This window comes from Bos mutus, chromosome 4, assembly GCF_027580195.1.
Source record: "Bos mutus isolate GX-2022 chromosome 4, NWIPB_WYAK_1.1, whole genome shotgun sequence".
Classification (NCBI taxonomy): domain Eukaryota; kingdom Metazoa; phylum Chordata; class Mammalia; order Artiodactyla; family Bovidae; genus Bos; species Bos mutus.
In genome coordinates this window covers 11,831,371-11,852,080 of record NC_091620.1, presented here as the reverse complement: position 1 = coordinate 11,852,080, position 20,710 = coordinate 11,831,371, and the positions used below count along the sequence as shown (strand labels likewise).

The following is a 20,710-nucleotide window of genomic DNA, read 5'->3' as shown; positions in this document are numbered from 1 at the left end:
GGAGGAAGCTGTCCACTCCATTTTATATTTTTGCCTCCTTTGTTGTAGATTAACTGACTACAGAAGAGTGGTTTTATTTATAGGTTCTCTAATCTCTTCCCTTGATCTGTGTGTCTTTTGTTTCCTTTTTATCAGGAGTGCAGCTTGTAATCAGTGATCATGATATCTTCAGTTTTGTTCTTCTTTCTCAAGATGACTTTGGCTATTTGGGATCTTTTGTGGTTCCATACAAATTTTAAGATTATTTTTTTCTATTTTCATGAAAAGTGCCCTGGTATGTTGATAGGGACTGCATTTAATCTCTGGATTGTTTTGGGTCATATCAACATTTTAGTAGTAGTAATTCTTCCAGTTTATAAGACAAGTATATCTTTTATTTGTGTCATCTTCAGTTACTTTCATCACTGTTTTATGGATCTTTCACCTCCCTGGTTAAGTTTATTCCTAGGTATTTTATTCTCTCTAGATGCAATTGTCAATGGGATTATTTTAAAAATTTCTTTCTAACAGATCATTGTTAGTGTATAGAAACACTATAGATTTCTGAATATTAATTTTACACACTGTAACTTTGCTGAATTCATGTATTAGTTTTAGTAGATTTTTGGGTGTTTACATGTAGTATCAAGTCTGTAAACACTAACCATTTTACTTCTTCATTTTCAATTTGGATGCCTCTTATTTTTCTTGTCTGAATGCTGTGGTTAGGATTTCCAATATCATGTTAAATAAAAGTGGAGAGGTGGACATCCTTGTCTTGTTCTTGTTTTTAGAGAAAAGTCTTTCAGCTTTTCACTATTTTGTATGATGTTGGGTATGGGTTTGTTATAAATGGCCTTCATTATGTTGAGATATGTTCTCTTCATACCCATTTTGATAAGGCTTTTTTTTTTATTTTAACCATGAATATATGTTGAATATTGCTGAATACTTTTTCTGTGTCTATTGAGGTGATTATGTGATTTTTCCTTCCTTTCAGTAATATAGGTTAACATAGTGTATCCCATTAATTGATTTGCAAATGTTGAACCATCCTTGTAAACTTGGAATAAATCCAACTTGATCGTGGTGTTCGATTCTTCTCCAATTGTTTTTGAAACCTCTGTTTTATATATTTTCTCTCTGATCTTTATTATTTCCTTTCTTCTGCTGACTCTGGGATTTCTTTGTTCTTCTTTTTCGAATTCTTTGTGTCTCTAATCAGAGAAGATGCTTGGTATGATTTAGATCTACTGCCTGTCTTCATGTTGTGGCTGGGCCATGCTTACCGAAGATGTGCTAGTGTGAAGGACTGGCCGTGTTGCAGCGGCCTCTAAGGCTTGGCACCAGTTATTGTTGGTGCTGTGCTGTGTGCAGCCGGCCCCTGGGATCGAAGCTGCTTTCAGATGGTGCTGCCAGGGGTCTGCTTTGAAGGGGCTCTGTTTTGCTAACTGAGGGTATCCACTGGATAAGATGAAACAGTGGCCTGCTTTGGAGGGACTCTGGTGTTGGTCAGAAATGCCTGCTGGGACTAGTGGAGTGTGAGGCCACATTGGAGGGAGTCTGGTGCCAACTTAGCCCAGTCACTAGGTATGGGGGGAGTAGTGGTCTACTCTGGAGGGCCTCCAGTGCTGGCTGATGGTGTCTGCTGGAACTGGGAGGGTGGCAGGTTGCTTTGGAGGGGCTCTGGTGTAGCTCCCGAATGGCTGTCAGGTTTGGTGGGGCTTCGCTGCTGGCTGAGGATGTCTGTTGGGGCTGGCAGGGTTGGGGTGCTGCTTTGGAAGATTGCCAGATGTGTTGGGTCCACAGGTGAACCCAGGGTGGGACAAGCAGTGCGAGTAAGTTAAATGGCAAGAGTCAGAAGTGGTGCCCATTAGTGCTGGACCAGCTAAGTAGACGGTGAGCTATAAGAAAACTGCCATCAAAGTGGCACCTGCCAGCCTCTCTATACCCCTGGAAGTTCCATGATCCCTGCTGCTCTGGCACCTGAAAATTAGTCAACGAGTCTCCTCAAGGTAAGAGATTTTGAAACATCTGGCTCGGTGCTGACGCTCCAAGGGAATGAATTTTGGTGAGTTTTCTTGAAGAGTAGTGTCTCAGATTCCCACAGCCCTCTGGCTTTTCCGGGTGTCAAGCTCCCTGGCTTTCAAAGCCAGATCGTATGGGAGCTTGCCTTCCTGGTGCAGGTCTCCTGGGCTGGGGGGCCTTGGTGTGTTCAGAGCCCTCAGGTAAGACTCCCAGGCTGTGATATCCTTCCCACCGATGGGTTAGACCTCCAGGACTGGTCCCAACCAGACTGCACTTCTGTTCCTCCTATCCTTCTCCATGTGGCTTTTCCTTCCTATCTTTAGCTGTGGAAAACCTTTTCTGCTAGTCTCCAGGTCATTCTCAGAGAGGGCTTCTGTATATGTAGCTGTCATTTGGTGTGTCCCTGGGAGGAGGCGAGTCCAGGATCATCTTACTTTGCTTTCTGTCCCAACTTCCTGAGTTCAGCATTTTTAGATTTTGCATATGAGTGATATACAGTATTTTTCTTTCTTTGTGTGGCTTATTTCACTTAGCATAATGTCCTCAAGTTTCACCCATGTTGTTGCAAATGGCAGGATTTCATTCTTCCCCGTGACAGAATAATATTCCTATGTATGTGTGTGGGTGTATGTGTGTGTATACATGTGCATGTAGCTTGAGGTTATTTTTTAATAAGGCATGTGGTAAAGCATGTAAATAAAAATCTTCAGTGCTTTTTTGATACATCTTAAGCATGAAATCACTGTACTATTCTAATTCGTATATCAAGTGATCTTTCCCAATAATTGTGTTTTCTTGCCCTGGATTCTGATACTCACTTATGGTCCTGCCTTCTTGTCCAGATGCAGCGATTTTGTTCCTGTCTCCTTGTTGGCCCCCTTTCTAGCCTTCCTGACTTGCTCTTAATCCTGCCTAATGTTAAAGTGATTACTGGCCCTGATCTTGCTGCTGTTTCATGCTCTGGCCTCTTGGCACCTGCTATTCCATCGGCCACAATGTCCTCTGCCCACTGTGTGCCCCGACACATATTCGAGACACAATATGAGAGAAGGCTCATATTCCCCTTCTCTCAGGAAGGACTCACTCACCCTCTTCAGTGGAGCCCCTCAGGGTGCCCTCTGCCTTTCAGCATATTATGCTTCTTGTGCAGCCCAGTGTCTAGTAGACATGCTTTAGTCCACCATCTTTCACTGTCTGAAAAGAAGCAACTGACTAGAACAGAATGCTATTGTTTATCCCGGGGTCCATAGATTCTGCCCCTGACTCCGCTAGAGGCAAGGTGACTCCCATCTCCTGGGATCTGAAGCAGTTCTTGGGGGGAGGAGGGTGTGTGGAGCAGTAGGATGTAGGAGGGCCAGGGAACAGGGGGTCTTGAGGTTCCTGTCCATATTCTACCCATCACTTGCTATGAGTTTTAGGGCCACCACTTTCCCTTTCTATGAGAATGGCCCCTCTCTCTTTCATCTTCTCTTTCATGGACAGTTCAGTTCAGTTCAGTTCAGTCGCTCAGTCGTGTCCAACTCTTTGCAACCCCATCACCAACTCCCAAAGTTTATTCAAACTCATTTCCATTGAGTTGGTGATGTCATCCAACCATCTCATCCTCTGTCATTCCCTTCTCCTGCCTTCAGTCTTTCCCAGCATCAGGGTCTTTTCCAATGAGTCAGCTCTTTGCATCAGGTGGCCAGAGTATTTCATGGACAGGGAAAGCCCAAAAACTCTCCTCAGTAAAGGTCTTTTGAAAGAGCAAAACCCTAAAAATTCTAGCTGTTCTGAGATTCCTTTGGGGTAGATTTTGTAGGAAAGACACAGCAGAAGTCAGAGAAGCTTGTGAGAAGTTTATTTTCGAGACTAAAGTTAGCTAGTTGACCCCAACTAGCTTTCCTTGGAGGAAATCCCCTGCTGGCAGGGTTGGGATGTGCAGAGACAAAGGCTTCCATTTAGATCAGACTATGGTAGGCTCTTAGTGATAGAAAAGCGATTTGCTTTAATAGGTATCACTGCCCAGTCATCCGGGCAGATACCTAGTTCACGAATAACATCAACCACTGCTGTTATTCTTACAGTGCCTGAAAGAGACAAGGCAGGACAAAGGTCATCTCTGATAACACTCCAACCCCAATGCCTTGACTTTTCTGCCATCCCCAGGAATTTCCCCATTGGGATTCAGTTTCTGCATATCATTTACAAATATAGGTCTCTTATTAACTTTTCTCCCAAACCTTTCACCTTTCAAATTGGGCAGAGTCCCCACATTCTCTCCTCCTCTTCTTCCCTCCCTTCCTCTCTGCCCTTCCTCATGGAGGTTCTGATCCAGGTCTGGAGCCATGCTTCTCTTGTGTTTTTTTCCGTCCCTGGAGGATAGTTCTTCCCTTGGTCATCTCCTGTACTTACTGTTGGTTTGCAAATCCCAGAAGAATCTCCTTGGGTAATTGTTACAGAGGCAGGAGGTGAATTTATAATTAAAATTGCCTTCAATCGGAATGTTGCTTAGAAGATAAGCTTTAACCTGGGGAGAGAGGACCCAGTGTTAGCTTGAGGATGGAAAAGTGAAAGACAAGAAAGGGTGGAAGGGGAGGAGGAAGATCTACTTGGTGACTGAAAAGCAGGGGTGGGTGTGGGTCAGAGGCAGGAGGAGTGAACCATACGGCGTCGTCTAGGTCAGAAGGTCTTCTGTCCTCATGTCCTCAAGTTCCTGCTTTAGCAGCGTGGGTCTAGGGCTTGGGAGGAAAGAGGTAAGTGAGTCCACAGGGCTGGGATCAGTCATCTTGGGGCATTTGGTCATCTGGGGAGCAGGCTTGCCTTGCTTCCCTAGTCAAGGCTGTCCGGAATTGGGCTGTGACCACAGCCTGGCTGCTTGTGTGTGGAAGTCAATGCCAGGCCCTGTTGCCAGATTGTGGCTGAGCCCCAGCTGTGTTCCTCTAAAACTCTGTGACTTTTGGTAATTAGTGACCTTTCATAATTAGGGTGCTGTGTCTCACTCTTGTTTTCCTCAGTTGTGAGGCAAAAGCAGTTTTACTCACCAACCCTGGCTGCTACCAATGGGTTCCAAATGAGATTGAGATCTTGAAGTTAGTTTTCCTTTTCTTTTTCAAATCAAGAGCACTTTACAACTTAAGATCCCGGAGTATACGGGCTTCCTTGCTGGCTCATTGGTAAAGAATTCGCCTGCTAATGCAGAATACATGGGTTCTGACTCTGGGCCAGGAAGATCCCACATCCCACAGGGCAAACTAAGCCCATGCAGCACAGCTATTGAGCCTGCGGCTCTACAGCCCATTCTCCCCAACAAGAGAATTCACTGCAACAAGAAGCCCTTTCCCTGCAACAGTGAGCCCCTGCTCACTGCCAACTAGAGAAAAGCCACACAAGGAAGACCCAGCACAGCCAAAATTAAGAAGAAGCTAAAAGAATGAAGATCCCAGAGTACAGCATATATAAGTTTCAGTGGAGTCAAGAACCTTCTGTCTAGTTAGTGTTCAGCACGGGAGTTTTATTCTGGGGTCCATAAACCCAGAAAGGTCTGCAGATAGTATTCAGTGAGTCTGTGTATTCAGGTGGAAAGAAGTTTTATCTTTATTTTTACTAGACTCTCATTGAAACAGCACTTCTGTTACAAAGGTCATCAGTAATCCATGGTGGTATTAGCAGTATGCGTGATCTTATCAAGAAGAGAGACATAGATATGTTTGTACTACATTATAATATTAGAGGTCTTGAAATATTGTTTCTCATCACTACCTTTGTGCTCTATCAGACTGACATGCATGGTCACGGCTGGGGCCATCAGCGCATTTCCTGCAACTTCTCCAGGTAACTGGCAGCTCTGTGCTGAATGGCCTGTCAGCCCCTAACAGTGAATTCAAATGTTCTCCCCCTTGGAATTTTACTCAGAATACTTGGACATCCTGGTGTTTCTATAGAGAAATCTACCCTCACCTTGTTTAGTTTTTATTACATTTACAACAATATATCTTCATCTATCCCCCTTCACAGATCACAGCATTGTCACGGCAAAGAGTCTTGTGTAACTCAAAGAAGCTATGAACCACACTGTACAGGGCCACCCAAAATGGATGGGTCATAGTGCAGAGTTCTGACAAAACGTGGTCCACTGGAGAAGGGAATGGCAATCCACTCCAGTATACTTGCTTTGAGAACCCCATGAATATTGTGAAAAGGCAAAATGATATGGCACCAGAAGTTGAGCCCCCAAGGTCGGATGATGTCCAATATGCTACTGGGGAAGAGCAGAGAAATAGCTCCAGAAAGAATGAAGAGGCTGGACCAAAGAAGAAATGACACTCAGTTGTAGACGTGTCTGGTGGTGAAAGTAAATCTGATGCTCTCAAGAACTTCACTGCATAGGAACCTGGAATGTTAGGTTCATGAATCAAGGCAAATTAGACATGATCAAGCAGGAGATGGCCTGAGTGAACTTTGACATCTTAGAAATCAGTGAACTAAGATAGATAGGAATGAGTGAATTTAATTCAGATGACCATTATATCTACTACTATGGGCAAGAATACCTTAGAAGAAATGGAATAGACCTCAGAGGCAACAAAAAGTCTGAAATTCAGTGCTGGGTGCAATCTCAAAAACAAAGAATGATCTCACTTCATTTTCAAGGCAAATTATTCAACATCACAGTAATTCAAGTCTATGTCCTAGCCACTAAAGCCAAAGAAGCTGAAGTATGAAGACCTACAAGACCTTCTAGATCTAACACCAAAAGTTATGTACTTTTCATAATAGGGGATTGGAATGCAAGAGTAGAAAGTCAAGGGTTATCTGGAGTAATAGGCAAGCTTGGCCTTGGAGTACAAAATGAAGCAGGGCAAAGATAGAATACACTGGTCATAACAAACACCCTTTTCCAACAACACAAGAGACAACTCTACACATGGACATCATCAGATGGTCAATACTGAAATCAGATTGATTATAAGCTTTGCAGCTGAAGATGGAGAAGCTCTATATAGTTAGCAAAAACAAGACCTAGAGCTGACTATAGCTCAGATCATGAGCTCCCTGTTGCAAAATTCAGGCTTGAATTGAAGAAAGTAGGGAGAAACAAGAGACAATTCAGGTATGACCTAAATGAAACCCCTTATGATTATACAGTGGAGGTGATGAATAGATTTATGGGATTAAATATGATAGCAGAGTGCCTGAAAAACTATGGACAGAGGTTCATAACATTTTACAGGAGGTGATGACGAAAACCATCCATAAGCAAAAGAAATGCAAGAATGTATCATGGCTGTCTGAGGACGCTTTACAAATAGCTAAGAAAATAAGAGAAGCAAAAGGCAAAGGAGAAAGAGAAAGATATGCCCAACTGAATGCAGAGTTCCAGAGAATAACAAGGAACAATAAGAAGGGCTTCTTAAGTGAACAATGTAAAGAAATAGAGGAAAACAACAGATTAGGAAAGACACAAGATCTCATCAAGAAATTGGACATATCAAGGGAGTATTTCATGCAAGGATGGACATGATAAAGGACAGAAATAGTAAGAACTAACAGAAGCAGAAGAGATTAATAAGAGGTGGCAAGAATACAGAGAAGAACTGTACAAAAAGGTCTTAATAACTTGATAACCATGATAGCATGGTCACTCACCTAGAGACTTCACCTATCCTGGAGGGTGAAGTCAAGCAGGCCTTAGGAAATATTAGAGTGAACAAAGCTAGTGGAAGTGATGGAATTCCAGCAGATCCATTTAAAATCCTAAAAGACGATGCTGTTCAAGTGCTGCACTCATTATGTCAGCAACTTTGGAAAACTCTACAGTGGCCACAGGACTGGAAAAGAGTTTTCATTCCAATCCTAAAAATGGGCAATTCAAAAGAATGTTCAAACTACAGTACAATTGCAGTCATTTCATATGCTAGCAAAGTAATATGCAAAATCCTTCAAGCTGGGCTTCAGTAGTATGTGAACTGAGAAATTCCATATGTACAAGCTTTGTTTAGAAAAGGCAGAAGAGCCAGACATCAAATTGCTACCATTTGTTGTATCATAGAAAAGCAAGGGAATTCCAGGAAAACGTCTACTTCTGCTTCATTGACTACACAAAAGCCTTTGACTGTGGATCAAAACAACTGTGGAAAATTCTCAGAGATGGAAATACCAGATCATTTTACCTGTCTCCTGAGAGACAAGAAGCAACAGTTAGAACTGAACATGGAACAACAAACTTGTTCAAAATTGGGAGAGGAGTACGTTAAGGCTTTATATTACCACTCTGCTTATTTAACATATTTATCTACATCATGCGAAATGCCGGGCTGGGAAACAATGGAAACAGTGAAAGACTTTATTGTCTGGGGTTCCAGAATCATTGCAGATGGTGACTGCAGTCATGAAATTAAAAGATGCTTGCTCCTTGGAAGGAAAGCTATGACAAACCTAGACAGCATATTGAAAAGCAGAGACATTACTTTGATGATAAAGGTCCATATAGTCAAAGCTATGATTTTTCCAGTAGTTATGTATGGATGTAAGAGTTGGACCATAAACAAGGCTGAGCACTGAAGAATTGATGCTTTTAAACTGGAGTGTTGGAGAATACTCTTGAGAGTCCCTTGGACTGCAAGGAGATCAAACCAGTCAATCCTAAAGGAAATCAATCCTGAATATTCATTGGAAGGACTGATGCTGAAGCTGAAGCTCTAATACTTTGGCCACCTGATGTGAAGATCTGACTCATTAGAAAAGAAGCTGATGCTGGGAAAAATTGAAACAGGAGAAGAAGGGGACAACAGAGGATGAGATGGTTGGATGGCATCACCAATTCAGTGGACATGAATTTGAACAAACTCTGGGAAATGGTGAAGGACAAGGGAGGCCTAGCAAGCTGCAGTCCATGGGGACACAAAGACTTGGACATGACTGAGTGACCAACAACACGACAACAAAATGTCATCCAGTCCTGTCACTTCATTCAAAAAGAAGAGGAAAAAGTGCAAACGGTGACAAATTTTACTTTCTTGGGCTGTAAAATCACTGCAGCCATGAAATTAAAAGATGCTTGCTCCTTGAAAGAAAAGCTATGACAAACCTAAACAAATTATTAAAAAGCAGAGACATCACTTTGCCAACCAACGTCCGTATAGTTAAAGCTGTTGTTTTTCCAGTAGTCATGTATGGATGTGAGAGTTGGACCAGTCAGTCCTAAAGGAAGTCAACCCTGAATATTCGTTGAAAGGACTGATGGTGAAGCTGAAGCTCCTGTACTTTGGCCACCTGATGCGAAGAACTGACTCAATGGAAATGACCTGATTCAGGAAAGATCAATGGCAGGAGGAGAAGGTGGAGGCATAGGATGAGACCTTTAGATATCATCACCAGCTCAATGGATGTGAGTCTGAGTAAACTCTGGGAGATAGTGAAGGACAGGGAAGGCTGGCATGCTGCAGTTCATGTGGTCGCAAAGAGTCGGACATGACTTATGAAGTGAGCAACAACAGTCTTTATGAATCAGGATTTTCACTACTTGAATAATCAAAACAAAAAATTCCTAGTCCCTTGGATGTCCAGCAAAACAAGCTGTGATTTGTTGCCAAATGTAGTGTATAGTTTAAGGTGTAAAAGCAAGCTTCACGATGACAGCCACCATATAATATAATCTCTAGAAAATAAAATGTAACTTGTTTATATTTAAGTATATTGCCTTTCAGCTAGTGTGCCCATAAAGAAACACACATATATAGCTATATCACAAGTTTACTTTTTAAATAATTTTATCATTTTTCTTTATTATGTCTGTTTTCCTTTGTAATCAGTGCATTTTATTTACAAATTTAGAGCAATTTTCTGGTAAGAGTTCCAAGACCAGCAAAATGGTCCAGACCACAAATGTTTAAGCACTTGGTTAACCCTATGTTTTCTTCAACATTACATTATTATATGGTGTTTATATTCAAACACATGTTTGAGGATATAATCTATTCCATTTTAAAAATATTTATTTGTATTTATTTATTTATTTGGCTACATCAAATCTAAGGTGCAGCACAAGGAATCTATTGTTTGCAGCCTGTGGAATCTAGTTCCCTGATCAGGTCCCCTGCCTTGGAAGCACAGAGTTTTAGCCATTGGACCCCCAGGGAAATCCCAACCTATTCTATACTTGCCTTTATGATCTTTAATACCTCATTGATCAAGAATTTAGTTACATAAACATTATAATTAGTAGAAAATGAATATCAGGTTCTAGAAACATCACACCTATAAAATTATATTATTTCCAAAGTTTTAAAAATAGGAAGGTGTACTCATACATTTATGTCATGCTTGCATGCTAAGTCGCTCAGTTGTGTCTGACATTTTGTGACCCCATGGACTGTAACCCGCCAGGCTCCTCTGTCCATGGGATTCTCCAGGCAAGAATGCTGGAGTGGGTCGCCATTTCCTTCTCCAGGGGATCTTCCTGACCCAGGGATCGAACTTTCATCTCTTATGTCTCCTGCATTGGCAGGCAGGTTCTTTGTTGCTAGCACCACCTGGAAAGCTCACATTTATTTTATAGTTATACACAAATTCTTTCTAATTTGCAGTATCATTCATTCCATGGACTTGTACTTGGTTAGGTTTTAAAAAGTTTACTTTATTTTATTGTAATAGCATTGTTCTTAAAACAGTTTTATTAATCACAGCAGCAAAAAATTATATCAGGTGTCAAATTGTTGATTAAACACAGTTGTTTTTACACCTGTTACATTCTCAGGGTTGGAAATGGACTTTCATAATCTATCACCACTAGAAATTACCATTATCACAAAACTTTTATGCCCATCTTCACATTCTTTTTTCATCTGTGCTTTTGATAAATCAAACCCAAAATTGAAAAATTATGACTCACTCTCCCTCCCACCTCTAATTACTATACATAGTTCATATTATTGGATTGTAAACATAAAAATTAGATAAAACAGCTGTATTACTCTTTGCTCAATGATCAGGAATCTTTCTCCTATAGGTGTGGGGCCATTTCTAGAATGCAGTTTAATGAATAATAACCCTCACACTCCCAATTTTGTTTTCTATTTAGTCCCTGTCCTTAAAGTCTCTGGTGGCTCAGATGGTAAAGAATCTGCCTGCAATGTGGGAGACCCATGTTTGATCCCTGCATCAGAAAGATCCCTTGGAGAAGGGAATGGCAACCCACTCCAGCATTCTTGCCCGGAGAATCCCATGGACAGAGGAGTCTGGTGGGCTATGGTCCCTGGGGTCGCAAGGAGTGACACGACTGAGAGACTAACACTTTCAAATCTAATTTGAATTCCGAAGCTGTCAGAAGGTACCTGTGCTTCTTGAGAGATGTCTTTCTGGAATGAGATAGGGTAGATACATGGATCTTGGCCCTTGAACAGAGGTAGCTAACAAGGGAGTGCACTTGTGCAGTCACTTGGTTGTGTCCGACTCTCTGCAACCCCATGAACTATAGCCTACCAGGCTCCTCTGTCTATGGAATTTTTCAGGCAAGAATACTGGAGTGGGTTGCCGTTTCCTCCTCCAGGGGGATCTTCCCAACACAGGGATGGAACCCGCATCTCCTGTGTCTCCTGCATTACAGGCGGATTCTTTACCCACTGAACATTGAGGAAGCCCCTAGGAAGGGAGGATTGTGCTTTCGTGACAACACCAGAGGAGACTGTCAGTGAGGTGGAGAAGGACACACTCTTCCTGGGGTGGGAGGGGAAGTTCTATGGGTTCAACCTGCACAGGTCCTTTCCACGGGACCCAGAGCAGTCAGACAAGAGGAGGCCTAATGCACGTTATCCTTGGAGATCCTCTGGTCTAGATCCGCCCTCTCACCACTGCTGAACTGGGAGAAAGGGAGGAGAAGGGTGTGCTTTCCTTATCAGAGAGGAGAGGTTGGAACAACAGTCAACTTCTGACAAAAGAGCAGACAAAGCCAAAGAGCAGAAGAGTGAGCAGAAAGCAGACTCTGCTCAGGTCTTCCTGGGGAGGAGGGTTCATAACCTGACTGTTGTTGGCCCCGCATCTCATTTCCCCACTTGCCTCAACCTCCCAGATGGGGTTGTGGGTTTTCCTTCTGAGGCTCTCAACGCTCCTGTCCTTCATCTCAAACGGCCATACCCAGGACCTGGGGAGGGACTCTCACCCATCCTCCCCCAGTTCTCACACATTTTTCTCTCTTCCTTCTTAGCTGTGCTTCTCCCACTAGCCATGCCTTCTCTCTCCTCCCTCCCACACTTTCTGGATTGGGGGGGGGGTCCCTTCATTTGTAAAATGACAGTAGTCATCTGCCCTGAGCCCCCATGATTATTCTGAGGCTCAAGTATCTATATGAGCATTGGGAGCAGGAGGGTGGGGGTTCATTATGTTATCAATTACATTATGCAATATTGAAGTCAGAGCTTGATATAGCCTTAGTCGTAATTAAGAATCAGACTTTTCCCAAGGTGGGCCTCTACTTACCACCATGCATTCCCTCAGATTTGTTGAAACTTCAAGCACCACGGTGGCCTCTTCACTCGTGTCTATTTGCAGCATCTGCAGGTCCATTGTCATCAACTGTTGACTGGTTCTGGGAAGAGAGATGTGGGTCTGAGATCAGAAATCAATTCATGAGAGACGGGGCTTGCGATCAGCAAGACCAAGGGAACAGAGAAGGTACAGATGAAGGAGATGATGAGAGCAGGATCAATCACTCAGCATCTGAGTCTCCTGAGAACTTTTGATTTGGGGTTGTTTTGTACAGATTGGGTGTGCTTACTAAAGCAACTTGAATTCTTTGTTTTAAAGCTGAGCATCTTCTTTCCTTCCACTGGTCATCTTAGTTTGCCCCAAAGCAAGGAACTGCCTGGGATGAGGGGCTTTCTAGTGCTAAAACCAAGAAATTCTTGAGCAAACTGGGCTGGGTGGTCACCTTAATTAGCACAGTTTATTTCAACAACTTGCCATGCCTCAGGGCTGAATAGAGTGGTATCTATATCTGAACTTGTCCTCACCCAGTGTTTCTTGGTGCCTCCACATTATACCAGCTTCTCAAAATCCTGAGTGGCTTTTCCCAGGGTAGGACACCTGGTCCCACTACAGAGATCACCACCAGAATCATAACCCAGAAATCCAGCATTCCAAACTCTCTTCCTGTAGAGAAAACTTCCAAGATTTGCTGAGTGATTCTATTCCTCCCCAGTCCCTAGCTCCATTTCCTACTTACTCCATTCTGCTTTCCCAGTTTCTTGCTTCTGTCAAACGTGGACCCTCAGTGAACTAGCTTCTAAACCTGCGCTTCCTGATATCAGGGTTTGAGGGGGCAAGTGGTCCTTGTCTTCATCTTTGGTCTTGAGAATAGGGAGAATGTCTAAGTTGCTGGGTCAGCGCAGTCTCATACCATAGGGCCAAGGATCTGTGACCACACCCTCTAATCCTTTCCTGAGTCCTGCCCAAAGCTTCCTAAAGCTATTGTTGGAACTCTCTGACCTGCTTCATCTCTTCTAGGAGGGAAGGTACGAGAAGGTGGGGTTTTCTGAGCAGAATTCGAACAAAGGTATTGACTTATGGACAGGATGTGGATCAGAGCTTTGGCTCAGAGTTAAAGAAATCACCTCCCATGCAGGAGACTCAGGTTCAGTGCCTGGGTAGGGAAGATCCCCTGGAGAAGGAAGTGGCAATCTACTTCTGTATTCTTGCCTGGGAAATCCCATGGACAGAGGAGGCTGGTGGGCTACAGTCTATGGGGTCGCAAAAGAGACACACACAACCTAGCAACTAAACAATAACAACCACAGTTACTTACAGCCTATTTGAACACTGGGAGCCTTATTTCCATGGGCAACCTAGAAGCACCCAGTGGAAATGTGAGGGAAATTGATGACACTCCCTAAGAGGGGGAAAATGGAGCTAGGCGTGGGGTTCACAAGAGTTCCTGGGACTAGAGTTCTGGGAAGTTGAAAAAGTTTTCAGGAACGGCTATGCAGATTTCTAGGGTAGGAGTGGAGGAGCCCCCTCCCCACCCAATTTTTTTTGTTTTTAATAAGGAGGAGAAAGTCTTGGCTCACGTGTCTTCCTGAGCTTTGGTGGTCCTCAGCTGCAGGCAAAGAATCAGAAGCAGGGCAGCAGGGCTGGCCCTGAGCAGGAGATGGAGAGAGTACATGCTGAAAGAGAAAGAATGTGATGTCCTAGAGAAGTAGGATCCCAGGTGCTCAGCACAGTCTTTATACGCAGATCAAGGAAGTGGAGAGCTGCCAAGCAGATCCATGTTGTCAATCATACATTTATCCTCCCCACTCATGATCTTTCCTTGTTGAGCTGAAGTTTGTTTTTCTATGGAAAAAGTCAACATTCAGCTTGAGTGTTAAGAGTCTGGGAGAGGAATTAGATTACCCTTCCTCGTTTTCTATTAGAGTTTCTCAGAATGGCCAGGACCTCAAAAGATATACCAAACTTTCCCTAGTTATCCTTTCATGCCTGTCTGTCCTGCTCTACATGGTCTTAGCTTCAGTCACTGCTCTGATAGTCTCTGGAGCCAGAGAATCCAGCTATGGGAGCAGATTTCAGATATCAGTCTGGGGCACATTTACTTGATCCCCTTATTAAGTTCAACAGGACATGTTCAAATCCTTTCTTCAGAAACTCAGGTGATCAAGGTCTCCCCAAGGGCCACCAAAAATCATATGGTGGGGGGAACTAGAGATGGGCTGCTCTGGATGATGGAAAATTGAGGTCACAACACTGGGTGACTTGAAGATGTTTGTGATTATAGAGTCCTTCTTAATTTCAGGGTCAATGATACGTCCTACAGATGCCCAAGATCCCCAGCTGCCCCAGAGTCCCCAGCGCAGGTAGTATTTTAACTCTAGACAATTTCTGTACATAGCTGGCATCCCTAAATCAGACATCTCAGCACTGAAGAGTCTGCTTATTTCACCATTGAGGTGGCCACTTTTTTACTGCTGTATTACAGCACAAGGCACACAGGAAGACCCACAATGGAAAGGATTGTTTCCATTAGAACAGAACCCAAACAGTGTCCAGAGATTGCTCTGGCAGGAATGAGAGATTCTCTCCCTAGGATGAGAGGGAAACTGGCTCTTGATGGCACTGGCATTGTGATGTTTTCATTCAGTTAAATCTATTCCTTTACCTATGATGTCATGACATTGTGGAATTTGTTCCTATCCTTTGCATGACAGATGGCAGTATAGGAAGACTTTCCCTGGCATGAAGGTGAAAATCAGGGTTCTGAGAGTTGCCTGTGTATATCTCTAGAGCCAGAATTAAGATTTAAAGTCCAGGTGTATGCCTCAGTTTCTGAATATATCTTTGTGGATTGCTCTGCCTGCTTATTGTACTCTTGCATTTCCCTACTCATTCCTCTGAACTTGACATTACTCATGTCACTCCTCACTTGTAACTCCAGCTATTATTGTGGTCACATGCTTTCTTCTTTGTTTCCATTCTGTGTACTCAAGAACAATGCTTTCATTTCACCCCACCCTGGTCACGGTGACCCTCCTTCTTCAACATTGTAACTTTTTGTACATCTGCATTCTTTCAACATTCTTCAACAATGTAATTTTCTTTGCACCTGCTCCTTCTCTTACTTGCTTGTACAAATTTCATCAGAGGGACCTGCTAGCTAAGATAAAAAAAGAATCTGGGCCAAAGAATCTGGAAAGTGTCCATTCTCTTCCACCGGAAATCCAGGAAGAATTCCCTGCTGAGGTTTAACTCCCTTTGAAGGCATAGTCTCATCGTTGAGGACCTGCCTCTAGCGTATTTCCCACAAAGCAGCTCTCCAAAAGGGACAGCTGATGAGTTAAGAGCATCTATTGACTCTGTGTTCTCCCATTGGCCAGTGTGAATGTGTGTGTGTCTGCTCAGTCGTGTTTGACTCTTTGGGACCCCAGGGACTCTAGTAGCCCACCAGGCTCCTCTGTCCATGGAATTTTCCAGGCAAGAATACTGGAGTGGGTTGCCATAGGAAACGACAATATTTAGAACCTTCAGTGCATATGATGTATCTTATGTATTGTGCAGGCCATGGCTAATTTAATGGTTTATTTTGTATGTCAATTTGGCTAGACCAAAGTATCTAGTTTTGGGTTAACTACAAGTCTCGATGTCATGGTGAAGCCTTATTTATTTTCTAAATTTAGTTTTTATTTTATTTATTTTTATTTAAACTTTTAATTTTATACTGGAGTAGAGCTGATTATGCCGTCTATGGGGTCACACAGAGTCGGACACGACTGAAGCAACTTAGCAGCAGCAGCAGCAGCAGAGCTGATTAACAGTGTTATAATTTCAGGTGCACAGCCAAGTGACAACATATACACGTATCCATTCTCCCCTAAACTCCCCTCGCATCCAGGCTGCCACATAACGCTGAGCAGAGTTCCCCGTGCTGTACAGTAGGCCCCTGTTGGTTATCCATTTAAAATATAGCAATGTGTATATGTTAATCCCATACTCCCTATCTCTTCCCCCTTCCTCCCATAACCATAAGTTCCTTCTCTAAATATGTGAGTCTGTTTCTGTTTTGTAAGTTCATTTGTATCATTTCTTTTTAGATTCTGTGTGTAAGGGATATCACATATTTCTCTTTCTCTGACTTACTGTGAAGCTATTTTTAAATCAATAGACATTCAGTTCAGTTCAGTTCAGTCTCTCAGTTGTGTCCAACTCTTTGCGACCCCATGAATCTCAGCACACAAAGCCTCCCTGTCCATCACCAACTCCTGAAGTTCATTCAGACTCACGTCCATCGAGTCAGTGATGCCATCCAGCCATCTCATCCTCTGTCATCCCCTTCTCCTCCTGCCCCCAATCCCTCCCAGCATCAGAGTCTTTTCCAATGAGTCAACTCTTCGTATGAGGTGGCCAAACTACTGGAGTTTCAGCTTTAGAATCATTCCTTCCAAAGAACACCCAGGACTGATCTCCTTCAGAATGGACTGGTTGGCTCTCCTTGCAGTCCAAGGGACTCTCAAGAGTCTTTCCCAACACCACAGTTCAAAAGCATCAATTCTTCAGTGCTCAGCCTTCTTCGCAGTCCAACTCTCACATCCATACATGACCACAGGAAAAACCATAGCCTTGACTAAATGGACCTTTGTTGGCAAAGTAATGTCTCTGCTTTTTAATATGCTGTCTAGGTTGGTCATAACTTTTCTTCCAAGGAGTAAGTGTCTTTTAATTTCATGGCTGCAGTCACCATCTGCAGTGATTTTGGAGCCCCAAAAAATAGTCAGCCAATGTTTCCACTGTTTCCCCATCTACTTTCCACGAAGTGATGGGACCGGATGGCATGATCTTCATTTTCTAAATGTTGAGCTTTAAGCCAACTTTTTCACTCTCCACTTTCACTTTCATCAAGAGGCTTTTTAGTTCCTCTTCACTTTCTGCCATAAGGCTGGTGTCATCTGCATATCTGAGGTTATTGATATTTCTCCCGGCAATCTTGATTCCAGCTTGTGCTTCTTCCAGCCCAGCATTTCTCATGATCTACTCTGCATATAAGTTAAATAAGCAGGGTGACAGTATACAGACTTGATGCACTCCTTTTCCTATTTGGAACCAGTCTGTTGTTCCATGTCCAGTTCTAACTGTTGCTGCCTGACCTACATATAGGTTTCTCAAGAGGCAGGTCAGGTAGTCTGGTATTCCCATCTCTTTCAGAATTTCCCACGGTTTATTGTGATCCACACAGTCAAAGGCTTTGGCATAGTCAATAAAGCAGAAATAGATGTTTTTCTGGAACTCTCTTGCTTTTTCCATGATCCAGTGGGTGTTGGCAATTTGATCTCTGGTTCCTCTGCCTTTTCTAAAACCAGCTTGAACATCAGGAAGTTCACGGTTCACATATTGACATTAAGTAAAGCTAATTATCCTCCATAACGTGGGCAGATCTCATCCAATCAGATGAAAGCCTCAAGAGAAAGGACTAAGGCCACCTAAGGAAGAGGAGATTTTACCTCTGGAATGCCTGCAGACCTTATCTGCGACATCAGCTCTTTCCTGGGTCTTCAGTGTGCTGACCTGCCACATAGATTTCAAACTGGCCAGTCTCTGCAATTATTTGAATCAAATCAAAAAAAAAAAAAAAAAAAAACTCTCTCTGTCTCTCTCAGACATACACACACCCACACACATCCATACACCCACACACACCCCCCCATGCACCCACACACACCCCAGACACATCGCAATACCCACCCACCCCCACACACCCACTCCCACACATGCCCTCCCACACACCCCCACACACCCTAACACCCACAACCCCAACACACGCCAACACCCACCATCCCAGCACCCATAACCCCCATCCACACCCCACACACACCCCCACACATCCCCACAAACTCTAACACCTGCCTCCCCAACACCTACCCCATCCACCCCCATACCCCCCCACACATCCACAGAGACCCCAGACACACCCCAATACCCACCCACCCCTATACATCCCAACACACACCCTCCCACACACACCCCCCACACACGCCCACAAACCCTAACACCTGCCTCCCCAACACCTACCCCCACATACACCCATACCCCCCCACACACCCACAGAGACCCCAGACACACCCCAATACCCACCCACCCCTATACACCCCAACATACACCCTCTCACACACACCCCAACACAATCATCCCCCCCAACCCCCCAACAACAAGCCCCCTCTCCCCAATACACACCCTACTGGTTCTGTTTCTCTTTTGAGAATCCTAATACAGACTGTGTTTGGAAAGGGATAGTACAGGTTGAAAGTGTTGGGATTCATATTGGTTAAAAGTATATTTGAAACTGTGGGGTAAAATTGCTTTCTGAACTCAGGGTATCGTGGCATTCCACCTGGGAAGGCCAGATGAGAAGTGAAGATACAACACTTAGATGGGTTGTGCTGAGTTCTCAGTGCCATTTTACTGGGCTTCAGGATGTTTCACTGTAACTTTATTATGTGGGGAAGTCCTGGGATGTAAGACAGATTATTGCCTGTTGAACATAATTTTGAAAGATACTGCACAATGATATTTACCTCTACTTTAGTATAAAATTATTATTATTTTTAAAGCGATGGTCACATGGGAGTTCCTCCCATTTCAGGGGACCCGGTTCTATCCCTCATCAAGGAACTAGGTCCCACATGCCACAACTAAGAGTTCACTTGCCCAACTAAAGACCCCGCATGCCTTAGCGGAGATCAAGGATCCCCTGTGCCTCAACTAAAACTCAGTGCAGTCAAATAATTAATTCGTTGTTGTTCAGTCACTCGGTCATATCTAACTCTTTGCAAGCGACTCCGTTGACTACGCCAGACTTCCCTGTTCATCGTCAACTCCTGGAGTATGCTCAAACTCATGTCCATTGAGTTGGTGATGCCATCTAACCATCTCATCCTCTGTCGTCCCCTTCTCCTCCTGCCTTCAATCCTTCCCAGCATCAAGATCTTTTCCAATGAGTCAGCTCTTTGCATCAGGTGGCCAGAATACTGGAGATTCAGCCTCAGCAGCAGTCCCTCCAATAAATATTCAGGATTGATAACCAATAAAAAAAGAATCCACACTTCCAATGCAGCGGGTGTGGGTTCAATTCCTCGTTGGGGAACTAAGATTCACATGCCACATGGTAAGGCCAAAAAAAGGAAAAAAAGAAGAAGAAGAGAAAGCAGTGGTCACATATTTGTCAAGATACCACACAAAATGATGGCCACGGAATAATGAAACATGGTGAGGATGATATAAGGACCAGTATGAATGACCATGATTTGTCTTTTACTCCGTCATGTATGTTTGGTTATAGGACTCCTGGGTATGTTAACCTGACTTAAACATTTGCAAACATTGGTTCAGTAATCCTGACTTAAACAGCAATGACTATCTGTTCTAGAAAGTGACGTGGTTTGAGAGCCGTTAAGCCAATCAGTCACCACAACACTGTCCCCTCAACTGCTATCCAAACTGGATAGAAGATCTGGATGGAGATGAAGAGTGTCAGGCAAACTGGGCAGCAGCGTGTTTTCTTATACATTTTCACTGGGTTTAGCTTAAAACCAGGAACTAGGTAAATGCCTGTGTGCGTGCTAAGTTGTTTCAGTCGTGTCTGACTCTTTGTGACCCCATGGACTGTAGCCCGCCAGGCTCCTCTGTCCATGGGGTTCTTCAGGCAAGAATACTAGAGTAGGTTGCCATGCCCTCCTTCTTGGGATCTTCCTGACCCAGGGATCGAACCTGCGTCTCTTATGTCTTCTGCATCGGCAAGCAAGTTCTTTTCCACTAGCACCACCCGAGAAATCTTCTAGACAAATGTATCAGGCAAAATCCATATGTCCCAAGCCCGTTCCACAGTTGACATAGAGGTATCAGTATTCATGGGGCTGAATATATCTGAAAAGATCAATATTTCAGGGGCAAGATAGAATATAATTAGTGGCCACAGTTTGTATGAGTGTTTTCAAAATGCTGTTTATAACAAAAGTTTTTGGGATAATGCTATCGTCTTTCCTGTGTTATTGTTCAGAAAACCCATTAAGCAGATGGCTCCTAAAAGGAAAAAAATACCAACTCGTCATGTGCTTTAAGTGATGAACAAGTATAGTAGGTTTAAGAAATCAAAGAGAGGTTGATAAAATCAAATTGTAAACCACCCAGGAGGCTCACAGCAGAGAATGTGCTCAAGTCCAGGGGAAGGGATTAAGGATTAGGGAGGAGT

The 20,710-nt window shown here is 43.5% G+C and overlaps 1 protein-coding gene across 1 annotated transcript; it reads right to left on the bottom strand.

The window, feature by feature from the left end:
• Positions 1-3,957: 3,957 nt before the first annotated feature.
• Positions 3,958-14,143, bottom strand: PIP (prolactin induced protein). The gene is made up of 4 exons (XM_005886715.3): positions 14,049-14,143; positions 12,463-12,571; positions 4,402-4,516; positions 3,958-4,076 (listed from the first exon to the last, which is right to left on the bottom strand). Exons 1-4 carry the CDS (start codon positions 14,141-14,143, stop codon positions 3,958-3,960), a joined length of 438 nt encoding a protein of 145 aa, XP_005886777.2.
• Positions 14,144-20,710: the final 6,567 nt, after the last annotated feature.

Coding starts and splice junctions, on each gene's coding strand:
- PIP (XM_005886715.3), bottom strand. CDS start 14,143: ATGTACTCTCTCCATCTCCTGCTCAGGGCCAGCCCTGCTGCCCTGCTT. Junction 4,517..12,462: donor ATCTGAGGGAATGCATGGTG/GTAAGTAGAGGC, acceptor CTCTCTCCCCAG/GTTAAAGCTTATCTTCTAAG. Junction 4,077..4,401: donor CTGGGATTTGCAAACCAACA/GTAAGTACAGGA, acceptor TGTCTCTTTCAG/GCACTGTAAGAATAACAGCA.